The sequence below is a fragment of the Cordyceps militaris genome (genome assembly GCF_000225605.1).
Source record: "Cordyceps militaris CM01 unplaced genomic scaffold CCM_S00006, whole genome shotgun sequence".
NCBI classification, from domain to species: domain Eukaryota; kingdom Fungi; phylum Ascomycota; class Sordariomycetes; order Hypocreales; family Cordycipitaceae; genus Cordyceps; species Cordyceps militaris.
Window position 1 is genome coordinate 2,819,799 of NW_006271974.1, and position 13,703 is coordinate 2,833,501.

Sequence of the window (13,703 nt, forward strand, 5' to 3'; positions counted from 1 at the left end):
AACCAACTCCCACCCTGCGCGGCCGCACGCCCTCGACGTCAACAAAATTGGCAAGACGCAAACAAAAAAAAGAGAGAAAAGAGATTGCGTGATCAATCACATGGCACAGTTGGAAAAAAAAAAAAATTGAAACCCGAGACCCAACAGGCAGCGCGTGGTGTAACAAGCAAAAGAGCAATGAGGTGCCATGAGGGCCGAATCCAGCCAATCAGAGACTGGCCTGAAATGGTCAAAATCGGTGAGTGTCCCCCTCCTCCATTGGCCCAAAACAGCGGGGCGCGAGGGCAACTGGCCAATCAGACAGGCCTGCCACACCGAAAATGCACTTTTCTGACGATGGTGTAAGTCGAGCGGCGGCCATGGCAGCGGGACGAGCGTTGAATGATGGATGGGAAACTAAAAAGAAGGGCCCCTAGAGGGTACCCGGCCTTTTGGCCTTTGGGGTGTTCTGGTACATCTACCTTCTCCTCTTCTCAAAAGTATTTCTTTCTTGAGAATCGTACTTCAATTGACCTTCACTTTCAATAAACAAAGAACACCGATAAGGCAAAAGAAGAACCCATCACCAACATACAAAACCCAACAGCCATCACATACACACACACACACACCTCCACACACCCTCCCACACTTTCAAGGTTGTTGTCCTTGTGCCCATACCACCAATTCACTATAGCCACCCTGCAAGGCTTGCCCTTTTCCCCAATTTGCAAAGAGGCAAGGATTCCTGGTTGTGTCGTTCTCGGTGAGAGCGGTCCTCCCCCCCCCCTTCCCCTACTCAGCAGCAAAAAAAAGCAAGGCTACTGCAAGGAGCAGCACCACTTTCTGTCCCAAAGAAGAAAGACACGACGGGAACCAAAGCAGAAGCGGCAGCTAAGACGCGGCTGCGGCGCAATCGAAGACACAGAGTTCCACCGGAATTGCACGCACGCCCCCCCCCCCCCCCTCCCCCCTCCCCCCCCCCGTGACTTACACGGCTTCCCCCGGGTCCTAGCTCTCTGAAGAAAATGGAGTCGTATAGAGGTAGCAGATCTGTTTCCCGCATCCCTTCCTCTCCTCCCGTTTCATCGGAGGACGAGCTCTTCCACCAAGTCTTTGACTGGAACTCCTACTACCAGGACACCCAGGACACTGGCACCTTTCCCTCTGCCTCCGCCGTCATCCAGTCCAACTGGGGGCTGTCTGACGACTACTACCAGTTGTCCAAGGGGTTTGACGGTGCCGAGTCGTACCCCATTGATGGCCATTCCCTCGAGTCCCTGGAATCCGACTTTTGGAGGATGAATGCCAACCTTCGCGCGTCCGACGACGAGGAGGCCCCGTCCCCGCCGTCCGACTACACCGGTGGCCACTCCCCGCCCGGTCTCGTCCCCGCCGGCAGTACCTCGCCATCGGAGCACTCTGGCTCGTCCTCGTCGGTGCTCGACGCCGCCGACCATGATCACTATGCCAGGCTTGCGCTGAGTGAGGCCAAGTCGTACGACGATGAGTGGACTTACCCCCAGGGTGAGCCGTCTCCTAAGCAGCTGCCTGTTGGGTACCCAAGCCACATCCAGTTGCATGATGCAAAGTCGCCAGAGGCTGCCGGTCTCAAGCGTCGTCGTTCCAGTAATGCGGTTGAGAAGAGGCACCGTCAGCTTCAGGATCCCATGCAGACGGCGGATGTGCGCAAAACTGGTGCATGTGTGCCCTGTCGTGTCTCCAAGATTCGTGTAAGTCATTGGTCGCCACCGTTCCCGCATGCATGCAAGCCATCTGCTTCGCTGCCCAAACCGATTGTGTGCCGCTTTTGCTGACTTGCACGCCCGTTGCACCCAATGCAGTGTCACGAAAATGGTGTGTGTCCCACGTGCCGGAAGGCCTTCCCCGAACATTCCCACCTCGTATGCACCCGTGTCACTCCCGGTATGACATGGCCCGTGATTGGAAGGATCCCAGGTACGGATCGGCTCCGCCACCCCTGCTACCGATGTGCACCCCACAGCTAACCCGTCCCGCTTATAGACATCTGGTCCGAGGACGCTGCCGAGGAAGACATGATGTGCAACGGCCCGCGCTTTCACACTGGCAATCCCAAAAAAATCCTCCTCTACCTGAGCAAGGACTCCTCCTCCAACCCCCTCAAAGTCACTGTCCAGGCATACCGCATGCAGGAAGATTCCAATGAGACAGGAGGCCTCCGCCTGGCCGACTTTCCCCGCGATGAAGTCCCGAGCCACGGGCAGCTGCAGGGGTGGGTCGAGGAAGAGATCAAGCGCGAGCACATTACCAAGTTCAGGTATGCTCTCCAAAGCTTCATGCTCGCCTACCACCAGGATGGCGAGGGGCTCCCAAGAGTAAGTGAATTCTTTCCCCAAGTTGTTGCGAGGAAATAACTGACACCTGGTAGCACCGCCTCGTGAGCAATGTACACAGGCTCAACTGCTTCTTCCGCATCTGGAAGACTGACGCATTTTGGTGCCGTGACCCGACCAACAAGTTTGTCAGCCTGCCCCTCTCCGTGCAGGCGCGCTTGAGAAACATTGCCCGACAGGGTGCTCGTTTCATCGAGCACGATATCCTCAGGGAATTGGACGAGATTCTCGCACAGCAAGGCGCCATCAAGTCCGAGGAGCGTCTCGCCGTCTGGGCCAGCTTGTGGCAGCTTATCCTCATTTACCGTGAGACACTGGCTACCTTCAAGAAGCACATGGGCAGACTTGCCAAGGAGTATGATGCGTTCGACCCCATCGGTAAGCAGCATCCAGCCGAGCACGCTCTGAGAATAACCACTGACGTTTCGCAGCTGCTGAGCACGGTAAACTTTACCGATGGATGTTAGACCTGGTCTTTCCTCTCATGACCACGTTCTACCACTATCAGTTCCGCACCAAGAAGAGCCTTGAAGTGTCTCTCGATTGGCTTTCCTCTTCCAAGTACCCCAGCAAGGCGTGCAAGAGCAAGACTCTTCATTCGACTAGCAAGCACCTGTTTGAGTCCCGCAAGGAGTTTTACTCCCGTGTTCAGGGATCTTCCAATGAGATTGACAAGTTGTTGGCCTCTCTCGTTGTCAACCATGAGCTTAAGAAGCTCAATGCCCGTCGCCGAAACCCCAAGTCCAGCAAGTCCAAGGGCTCACGACATGATGACGAATGTGATGATGATGATGATGAATAGGAAGATATTCTTCTTCCGTGAATGATTCGACGATTTGATGATTTCAGTTTCAATGATTGCCGTTTCAACGATTTCTGTTTTGATGATTGTGGTTCGCATTTCAATGATGACAAGAATGAAAAACGATAGCATGCTTGCATAGTTAGTGGCCTTACCAGCGGTCTAATGAAATGTTGATTTTTGTTTCACCATCAATCGCGTTGATAAATCGTGACGGAAACCTTTTTCGGACTTCCCTCTTCCTTGTTCTTGGTAGCCGACTTGATATTGTCCACAAGTGCTTCTTCGTCCAGGCGTCGTGTGTAGTCCCTAGCAATGCCGATGGATAGTTTGACCACGCGGCTGTTTTCTTTTTGCACAATTTCTGATTTAAATTCCACTGCCCGTTTGAGTTCGCCGGCAGAGGCAGGCGAAAATGGCAGGATCTCGGCGATTGCACCGGCAACAGCACCCAGGTACCGAGTCCAGAAAAGAGCCTCGCTACCGTATCGTTTGATGATGGCGATGAGACCTTGCTCGAGCTGCGCGTCAGCGGGCGAAAGAAACGAGCCCCATCTTGTCGCGAGCGCGATACCGAGCAGAGCGCGCGACAGGTGCGTCAGACCAGGGCATCCTGGATCGCGAATGACGGAGGCGTGGAGGGAAATGGAGGCGTTGACGTCTGCTTCGTGGCCAGCTCGTGTCCACAGCTCCTTGATGAAGAGGTACCCGAGGCCTGGCGCGAGGATTGTGGGCATCTTGGAGATGATGGATGGATCCGGCAGACTGGATAGCAGGAGTTCCAAGCCGGCATCAAAAATGGGCTTGTCGATGGGATCAATGTTGGCCAGTACTTCCAAGGGATTACTCTCCCGAATCTCTGGCGGCAGCATCATCTGCAGAGCACCTTGTCGGTTGGAGCCGCCGCTGAATGTGACACGACCAATGTTCGGCACCGCGCTGGTAAAGGCCTCGACAACATGGACGATGGCGGGAAACTGCCTGCGGCGGCGCTTCGAGAGACCATAAATCTTGCCCGCGTACTCGGTATTGATGTTGAGCATGCGCTGCGTCTCCTTGAACTTGGTGCCGTCAACGGTGTACGTCGATATCGAGGGAATGGGGTAGGGCTTGATGGCCTCGTCGTGCATGAGCATTGTGCCATAGCCACGGAATCCACCGCCGCACATGTACACATCGACGGTCGCCTCCTCGCCCCTCTCATACGCCTCTCTGATGGCCCTGAGCGCCGGAAACTTGACACAGAGGCCGTCGTACACAGCCTTGATGCCCGCCCGCAGCGTGTCAATCTCGATCGTCTGCGTTTCCACCGACTGCTGCTCCAGCACACGCACCAGCTTGGCGGCACCGTACGGCATGCTCGCACCCGCTGTTGCCGCGGCGATCATGTAGTCGGGCACCGCGGTGTCGACCCAGGTCATCTGGACGCTGCCGCCGCCGAGGTCGAGGAAGAGCGCACCGCCGGGCACGCCGACGAGGCTGCTGCGGGTGCCCATGACGGCGCCGCACAGCGTCTCGACCGCCGGCGCGAGGATCTGCACACCAAGCCCGCCCGTCGCCGCGCGAATGGCGGCGAGCATGTCGCCGGCGTTGTCGGCGCGGCGCATGGCCTCGGTGGCAAAGATGTACATCTGGGACTGCGGCACGCCGTGCGCGACGGCAACGTGGTGGAAGCTGGCCACGGCCTCGGCCACGTCGGTCACGGTCTGCGCGGGAAAGACGAGACTGCCGTCGCCAGAGGTAGACGGAGTGAGCGCGTCAAAGAGCGAAATGGCTGCGCGCGTGGAGAAGAGCGGATTGAGCAGCCGCGAGAAGGGAGGGGCCAGCGACGTGATGGAGAAGCGGACGCCGTTACTGCGAAGGAAATTAATACCGGAATAGACAAGCACAGAGAGGAATATATGGGTAGAAACGCACCTTCCCATATCAACAATGGCGTATAGATGGTTGGCTGCGTCAGGACGCCATTGCGGCAGTTTTGTCGACAGGTTCTCGATGGTGACAATGTCGGGGACAGCCATTGCGGCGGGAGCTTAGAGCCGGGTATTTGGCAGCAGGAGAAACGAATACAATTCAAATGCACAGCATCAGAAGTCTCTGTACGAGGCCGAGTATATGGTCGAGATCGGATGCTATCGCTAAGCCATGATGAAGCGTCCGTTTGAGGTCGGTGAAAAATTGCGGGTCGCGCAGATATCTCCAGATGGCCCGCACCAAAATGGCGCGCTTATTAAAGTTGGCAACGCCAATTCCAGCTCACAACATGTATAACGGGACAATGACCGGATTGCAACTTTGCGGAGAGTATAATCTGCCCAACTTATTACTAGGACTTTTCCCAGCAGATACCCGCGTTACTGTAGTTCATGCTTCGCTCAGGCGGTAAACCATCGGCGGGGGTCGGGTGCTGGCTCCGAAAGTGGGCAGCATAAATGAACGTCGACATTCTTCTTCTGCAGAACAGAAATCCTACATATTAGGGAATATTCGAATATTCTCTAAACAGCATCCTTCTCTCAGCTGGCGCTTGTAATTCTTTGCGATTTCATGAAAGAAACATTCTCCTCTTACTTTCGTGGGCGGGGCACAGTAAGTAAACGGTCATGTTGCCCGTACCACGGTGACCGGAAAGGCAACCCGGTGCGCCTTTGTTTGTTTAATTACGGAGCGATTCTTCACTCTGATCTCCCTTGGTAATTTGTAGTATATTGTTCATTCATGCTCAAGACGGGCGCGCCATTCGGCGCACCACATGTATTGTATACTGTTCTCTGCATTCACTGGCCTGATGCTCAGTCGCAGCCTTTTTTTCTTTTACAGCCGCTGCGCCCCGGCGCGTAGGCATCCGTGATAGCTGTCGGGGGCCGTGCCGCGTTGATGGGTCGGGCGGTCGTCCGGGTCCCGTCTGGAGCCGGACAAAGAGGAGACCAGACGGCGGTTCGCCCAGAGAGGGGGATCTGTGTTTCGCGAAGCATTTCCACTACGCCGCACTCAGCCACGCCAACAGCAAGGCAGCGCCAAAAGAAAAGGACGGAACCTGAGAATAGCCCTGTCCTGCCGCAGGCCACTCCTGCTCGGGCTTGCAGTGGTTGAAGCGAGACGTGGCTCAACACAGAGCTTGCAATTCGGCGTGGGTTCTCTTCCCCGATCTCAAACTTGCTTTCGTACCTTGCCGCCGACCAGGTGAGGATATGGCCAGATCACATCTTGGTCCGAGCTTCGGGCTCCAAGAAAGAGCAAGCCCGCGCCCCATTCTCTCATGCATGTCTTGTTCGAATACTCGGGCCAACAACTACGTGGGCCGACGCTGCCAGTCGAACAAGCCCCGTCGCCTCCCCTGTCACAAAGAAACGAGGCCACCTTGATATTTGGCCAACCAGGCCAGGCAAAACGTGCTCGCATAGCCACGCAGGGGCAGCAGCGAGGAACGCGTCGCGTGTCACAATATTGTGTTTGCTCTCTCTTGTTGTTGTTTTCAACGCTTTCAATCGCACCTGGCAACCGTCGAATCGATGGTACATACATTGTGCAACCTGTGTAACTGGTTTGAGTCTGTCGGTGAGACCATGATTGCTCAGTATTAGTGGTAGGGCGCATTTTGCGTTTTCATTTGCCAATTGACCATGCCAAGCTGTATACTTTTTTTTTTGAAACGTATAGAGACTGACTGGTCAGGGTTGCTTCATTTTTTCCGTTGCGAGGACTCGAAAACAGATTCAGGTGCAACTATTCTTTGTAAAGCCAAAGCCAAAGCCTCGGGAGTAGTGGTTTCGTGGCTAGTCACTTCTCGACGTCACTGCGTCATGCAATGGACTAGCGATAGGCTGACAAAAGTTGCTCAAGAGACTCGAACTGTTAGGCAATCGGGCTGGAGCTCGCAATTGGGATAGCGCATCCCCGCGATGCTCGGTGTGGAATGCATGACGCAACGGTCGGCGGGCAGACATATCCGGCCATCGACTGCCTAGCGCTGCGCACCACCAGAAACGTACAATTGTGTCATAGATATTCCTATTCATTCCGCATTGGAAGAGAGGCCGGTTCATCAGTCACAACGCATCTGCGCCCCGAGTTGCAAACGACGGCGAGCGAAACAAACCTTGCCATCTGTGGTTTCCGACTGCAACCTCGCGGCATCACGCATACATGCCTGAGAGCGGGACTATCGGACACAGCCCCCCGAACCCAACATGGAGCTAGACAATAATAGTTCACATCTATCACTTCTCTTTTGTTCGGCACCCCATGTTTCTTACCAGCCAATCGTGTATTGCGACGGCCAGCCTGCATTGTCACGCGGGGAAGAGGTGGATGGGAAAGGCTTAACTAGTATTGTTGCTACCGGCGTGCTCACGCCACAGGGTCGAGGATGGCTGCGAAGCACTCGATAGTCGGCGTGATGCATCCCCCACAACAGATAGATGTAGGCGCCGCATGGACGAGAAGCGAGGTATGAATGGCTGGCAGGGGATGCTTCTGTCACTTTGTGACGGGAGGAGGCGTGGCGGGTATCCAATCACCTTGGCGGCGAGGTGCACAACACGAAGCCGGCAGCAGTTCGTGGAGCGACGGTGTGGTGCGGCAGTTTGACGGAATCACATAAGCCGAGCTCAAACCACTTTGAAGCAGCAGGTATCCGTACAAGTGCTATTAATTAGTTAGTTGGACAGTTGGAAAGCGGTTGCCAGCCAAGGCCAACCGGGCGGTCGTTGAACTCGGCCATTGAGCCGGTTTCTTTTTATAGCGCTCGGTCTATTATGCCATGTGTCTGGGACCACTGTCGACGAAAATCTCGGCGTGTTTCAACGGCAGAAGACAGTTCTGCAAGCCAATGCCAGCCTCATAAATGGTTTTTGACAGAGGAATAGTAAAGGAGCAGCGTCGTACTGTGGCTGGGCACCTACGCCATACTCGGTTTAGCGAGGCGTCGCCAGGCACGGCCCGGGTTGGTCAAGATGGTGTCGGGCCCCATTTTCTTTAGTGGATCTCACACCCCACCTTTCTCACGAACCGCGTTAATGACGCGTTCCTTTCGCGCCAGACGCGTTTCACGGCAACCTTCAGAGACCAGCAAATGCCCACTTCGGTTTTCTGTCTGCCGTGCAGACTTCTCCTACTTCTCCTCTCTCTTGGGGGCGCCAATGCAATCATGATGCACCATTTCTCACGCAACCCGTGACGAGTCTGCACCATCCACCCAATATCCGATCATGTCTTGAGTCTTTAGTGATTTCCACCGCTCGCCCATCTCACCAAGCCAGGCATTGCAACGAGAAAAGAGAATCCAAGTTGCAAATGGTGCGTCTCAGCGGCGCAATTGGAATCACGCATGACAGCCATTGATTCGCTGCCATCATTGTCTTGCATATCTTGCTACAGAACTTGTTGGGGCGCATCGTGTGGGTTGCTTACCATTCGAGCAGCAGCCACCTCTGCGGTTTTTAATTTGTGCTAGGTCTGCACACATAGACACTGACTGCAACCTTCTTTTTTCCAACAATGGTGGCGCTGGCCCGCTGCCCGGGATGAGATAGGTCGATAGGCTGGGATGCAACGGTGTGCCAGAAGCGCAGCAACGAGGGAAAAAGCAACGACGAGGGACAGACAATATTGCCTGCGAGACAACTGACACCATCTGCCGAACTGTCAGGATACTTACTGGTCATAACACTTAGCTGGGTGGGTATCCGTGACGGATTCGCACGCATAATCAATTACAACTTCTGTTCTGTCGCTTGACAACTTGACACGACTGGTTTCAGTGCGCGTGTTATGGTTGTAGACAATCGAGGTCAAAGAGTTGGTCAAGTTGCGCAGATTGGCCTGGCGCCGGTATCCGTACACCAGGTTGACTTTCGAGCTGATTTGATTCATGTTTGCATGACGAGGACCCCGTGAGCAGCGGAATGAAAGTAGTCAGATTCAAGTGTTGCTATTGTCACTTGATGTCTGGTGGTGGTGTGGCGCACGTTCCGGGCGGGCGCCATGCGGCATGAACGGTGGGATATGGGGCGGGAAGGACGGGAGCGCATCCCAAGGGGTTCATGAGTTATTGAATAATGGACTGAGGATTGGGGGGGTGTAATTTGGCGGTGAAATTAAGTAATGAAAGCACATTGGGAACAGGTGATGGTAGTGTTGTCAACTGGTCACCGAAGCTGTGAGCATAGTTGGTAGGTAGCGAGCCATTGTGCCATGATACGACCCTACGAGTATTCTCTGTGTACTTTGTATGGAGTGTCAGTATGGACAGAAACAAAACAAAAGGTCTCGGTATTTAAGCACAATGTCTCTGGGGATCAGTTGAATCCTTGCTTTGGGGCTCTCAGGGTCCCCGCGAAAAGAAGGGGACTTTGTGGCCCTCGGAGGCGGATCTTCTGTGAGCGGCAACTCCCCGGAGCGAATGCAGCATGCACGTTGGGCTGGGGGTGGCCCCCTGGGTGGACAATGGTTGGCCGGAAGACATGTCTCTGCTCAATCGTCCATTGCAGTTCATCAGAGGAAGAGTCCGAAGAGAGAGGCTTGCAGGCGGCCGGGACCCGGTTCACCGCATTTACAGAAGAGCGCTAACGAACGAGAGGACCCTAGCGGCGGGTGGTTCCTGGTCTGCTGGGCGAAGCCGGTATTACGGAGTACGGATTAGTTGGGGAGACAATGTGGTGTTTGCATGAGTACTGGACCGAGACGGGGTACCTGTTTAGAGTTGGTGTCGGGTGAGGAAAAGCCAACGATGGGCCGGTCGTTCGGTTGTCGTCAATACTTTGGTATACTTTGGTGAGGCAAAGCGGTGGGCTTGGGCTGTGGACCGGCGCCCTTGCTAGCGCGGGTCGCGACACTGGTAGCGCTGTCTGGGCACAGTCGAGCAGAACTTGCAGCGAGCTTGGCCACTGAAGCGGTGGCCGGCGCTGGCCCTGGTGGGTGCCCGTCAGCCAGTGAGAAAGCGAGCGCATAGTGGACTCGTGCTAGTTTTACAGTGGATAGGACCCGCAGGTAGGACTCTGCAGGCAGAACGTTCCCCCCTGGCCGCCCCTGGTTGCTGTTGCAAGTGCTAACTGCTAACGAGACCGCTTGTGCTGTGTACCGGTACTCTGCCCATCGAAAACAAGTACCTGCGAGACCAGCGAGAGATACCTCCCCCTCTCTCCGGTTCACCAGCTGCCCCACCGCCCAGCAGCCTATCTTGGGCTCGGCAAAGTCGGTGCTGAGGTCACTCTCGGATACCGCACAAGTAGGTACTCTTTGAGCCCAGACAAGTTCCTCCCCATTCCCCCATCAGCCCAAGGTATCCTCGCCCATGCCCGCTCGCCTGCGCTTGCGACCGACCCATCATCCATCCCTCCTTCCATCCTTCTCCCCTCCCCCCCCCCGATTCACACACCCATTCCAGTCCTTCTTTTTTTGCGCCCATTCCATCACCACGACTTCTCCAACGCTGCAAAGTGCTTCTTTGCTTCCTTCTTCCGATCCAGAGACACTTGCGACTGTGGCGATTTTATTCTCGCTGCCTTTTCCGACGCCCGGTCGACTCTGCGACGACGCCGCACCGCCAGCCAGCGCAAACGCTCACCATTGCCTCACTCGCTCGCGACATACCCAACCACCGACCTTGGACCTGCGCACCTCTTTTGTCGCCTTGCGCCTCTCTTTGCGCTCTCCAACGACACTGAATCTGCTTCGCCCAGCATTGCGACACCCGTTTCCGACGTTATAAATACGTGCGCATGTGTGCCAGGCTTCGCGCCGCTGCTTAGGCTCACCGGAGAGCTGCGCTCGCTATCTTGTCCGTGCCTGTCAACCGCTCCAGCCACGACTCGGTCGCTGTCGCTCGGCCCTCTCTGATCCAAGCCGACTCTTGCTGCACTGCAGACTGAATCACTGCGTATTTTGAGACACTTTTTCTTCTTCGCCCACTTCCACAACCAATTGTCGGGCTCGTTCGCCTTGCTTTTTTCTCCGACATCTGCGTCAGACTTGCTTGTTTTTGGCCTGGTTTTGTGACAACTAGCGCCTCCGCTCCATACTTGACTAGGACCCCGAAAGCCTCTTGCGTCGCTTGCATACCATCCCGCCTTGATCGCCGCCATGCATCGCTCCCTACGCTCGTCTGCGGCCCAGGCGGCGCGCTCAAATAACCCAACCACCCCAGAGCCCTCGACCATCGCAGACCCTGCAACCTCTGCGCCGCATCCTCCCAAGTCGCCCGGAAGACCACGATTGCGCCTCCGCAAACGAACCGCTTCTAATCTCGCCGCGCCGACTAAGGACTTCCTCGCCTCAGTCGCGGCTGCAGACGTCCCCATCCCGAGTATTGAGGAGCCTGGCGTCGTCGACGAAGACATGATCGACTCTGCTTACCCCTCCATCTCTGGCGACATCGAACAAATCGACTTTTACCATTCCGCGCGACAATCCTGGGCTGGGCGCACCTTTTCGCCGCCCAAGACGCCCGCACCCGGCGTCGTACCCCTTCTCGAACCCCATCAGTTCCCGGATTGGTCTCTCGACAGCACTCTGAGCAGCCTAGAATCCAGTCCTGACTACGAATCCAGCCGCCCCTCGACAGCGCGATCAACACAGACGAGCTCCTCGCTATTCAGCAGATACTCGGTGGCCTCGGAGGAGCTGAGCCAATGTGTCAGCCCCGAGTCTGAGTATACCGACCGCTTCGGTAGCTTCCTTTCTGCAGAGGACGCGCATCGTGCCTCCAAACCCCGTACCGCCTCCCTCAGAACCAGAAAAGCGCCTTGGACTAGATCCATGGGCCAACATCTTTGGGCGACTTATATAATGTATCTACAAGACCCCAAGGTGACCCCATTCCGCATCGGCAAGAGTGGAATCCCACCCCATGGCGTCTGCCTCAGGGTCGCTCGTGAAGCCAAGCGAAGTTGGCGACGGTCAAAGCCTTCCACACAACCCCAAGAAAGTCGCAATACCACCCCCACGGCGGAGTCGCTCCGTCCCGCTTCCCAGTGGCCTCATACGTGCGCCGCCACCCGTGGTTATCTCCGCGAGCTCTGCAAGACTAGCACCGGCTCCGCTGCCCGCAACAACCGGTACAACGCCAACAGCCCAACGCCGTTTGGCAAGACCGCCAGCCGCTATAGGAATCGACGCTCAGCGCCGCCCAAGCAGCAACACTCTGTATTTTCAGCCTCCGAGATGTCCATGTCTCTGAGCATGAGCACAAGCGAGTCTATGCAACCGCATGGGCCATTGGCTCGACTAAGCACGTCGCGTCACGAGCCCAGCTCCATCACCGCGCCAGCCTCTCTCCGCACAGGATCCGGGCCTCTTCTTGAAGAGAGCGCACCGCTGGGCTCTCCCTTTGTTATCAAGAGCTGCGGTCCCAGTGTGTCCACGACACTCGAGGACCCTTTTGGCCTCTCCGGGGCGCCCATGCGCCAGAACCAGACAGCGGGGGGCCGGAACCGAAGTTTAGGGTCCCCGGCGAGACTGGTCCAGAGTCGGCCGAGCTCCCAGAAGCGGCGCCAGGCGGTGCCCGAGTCGCGCCGGCGCAAGCGTCCCAGTCTCGGCACCGACTTTTGGACGGACCCGTCTAACAAGAGTGACGGCAGCCTACAAGGCTCGCACTCCTTTAGCGAGTTTTGCTCAACGTCGGCGCGCGACCGCGACACCCTGTTTGTGCCGCGCACCAACATCCAGCAGCTCTTTGAAGCCGCCGCGCAGCCGTCCCGGGGAGGCCCAACGGCGGCGCTCACGGGCCCCATGACGGCGCAGCAGCAGCCCACGCTCCGCGCCACCCCTGCGCGGCTGGGCTCGCCGTTTGTCGTGGCCAGCACGAGCCAGTCGTTTCCCAATCGCTTTTCCAGCCCGGGCCGCATCGAAATGAGCGCCCTCCGCCGGCCCTACGCAACGGTCCAGCAAGGGACCGCCGCCGAGAGCAGCAGCGCGAACAATGCCTCGCTGGCCAACCGTTTGGCGTACATTGATGACCGTCTCCGGTCCATCAACCGCCCAGAAGAGGAGCTCCGCCGCTCCCAGTCGCCGCAGTAAACAACCCGTTGCGCCAGTGACCAAATACACACATACATGACCGACAGATCACTCACATCTACCCTTGAACATGACGACTACAGACCTGCAGAAAACAAAGCAAACATCTACCCTTGAACATGACGACTACAGACCTGCAGAAAACAAAGCAATCTGCACTGTACCTACACCTTCCTTCTTACCATCTCGACACATGCGAGCCAGCTGCCACACTGGCTCTTGTTCTCTTGACTGACGGTGAAGAACCGACGTCTTGGTATGACCAACTTTTCGGACTACTGGCCGCTGCAGTGGACAGCGGCAAGGAGGAATATCCCACAATTTTGCGACTTTTTACGACTTTGAATGATGATTCCCTTTTCTTTTCAATATAAGAGCGATGGTTTTTTTATCGCTAGTTATTTTTTGCTTGTTATTTTTTTTCTGCTAATGTACAGCCTCTGCCATGACCAGGTTCGACCAGCTAGCAACTGGACATACTTGAGTCATGGTGGATGTTGAAATTTTCTTATCTTCTATGGTTGAAACTT

The 13,703-nt window shown here is 56.0% G+C and overlaps 3 protein-coding genes across 3 annotated transcripts; 2 read left to right on the forward strand and 1 right to left on the reverse strand.

Annotated features, from left to right (window-relative positions):
* Window positions 1–1,007: 1,007 nt before the first annotated feature.
* CCM_08146 (uncharacterized protein) lies at window positions 1,008–3,156 on the forward strand (the record flags this gene model as incomplete). The annotated part of the gene is made up of 5 exons (XM_006673285.1): window positions 1,008–1,712; window positions 1,824–1,938; window positions 2,005–2,336; window positions 2,390–2,732; window positions 2,786–3,156. 5 exons carry the CDS (start codon window positions 1,008–1,010, stop codon window positions 3,154–3,156), a joined length of 1,866 nt encoding a protein of 621 aa, XP_006673348.1.
* A 191-nt stretch (window positions 3,157–3,347) lies between these two features.
* On the reverse strand, window positions 3,348–5,177 carry CCM_08147 (retrograde regulation protein 2; the record flags this gene model as incomplete). Its single annotated transcript, XM_006673286.1, has 2 exons — window positions 3,348–5,010; window positions 5,074–5,177. 2 exons carry the CDS (start codon window positions 5,175–5,177, stop codon window positions 3,348–3,350), a joined length of 1,767 nt encoding a protein of 588 aa, XP_006673349.1.
* Window positions 5,178–11,238: 6,061 nt separating this feature from the next.
* CCM_08148 (uncharacterized protein) lies at window positions 11,239–13,290 on the forward strand (the record flags this gene model as incomplete). Its single annotated transcript, XM_006673287.1, has 2 exons — window positions 11,239–13,169; window positions 13,221–13,290. 2 exons carry the CDS (start codon window positions 11,239–11,241, stop codon window positions 13,288–13,290), a joined length of 2,001 nt encoding a protein of 666 aa, XP_006673350.1.
* Window positions 13,291–13,703: the final 413 nt, after the last annotated feature.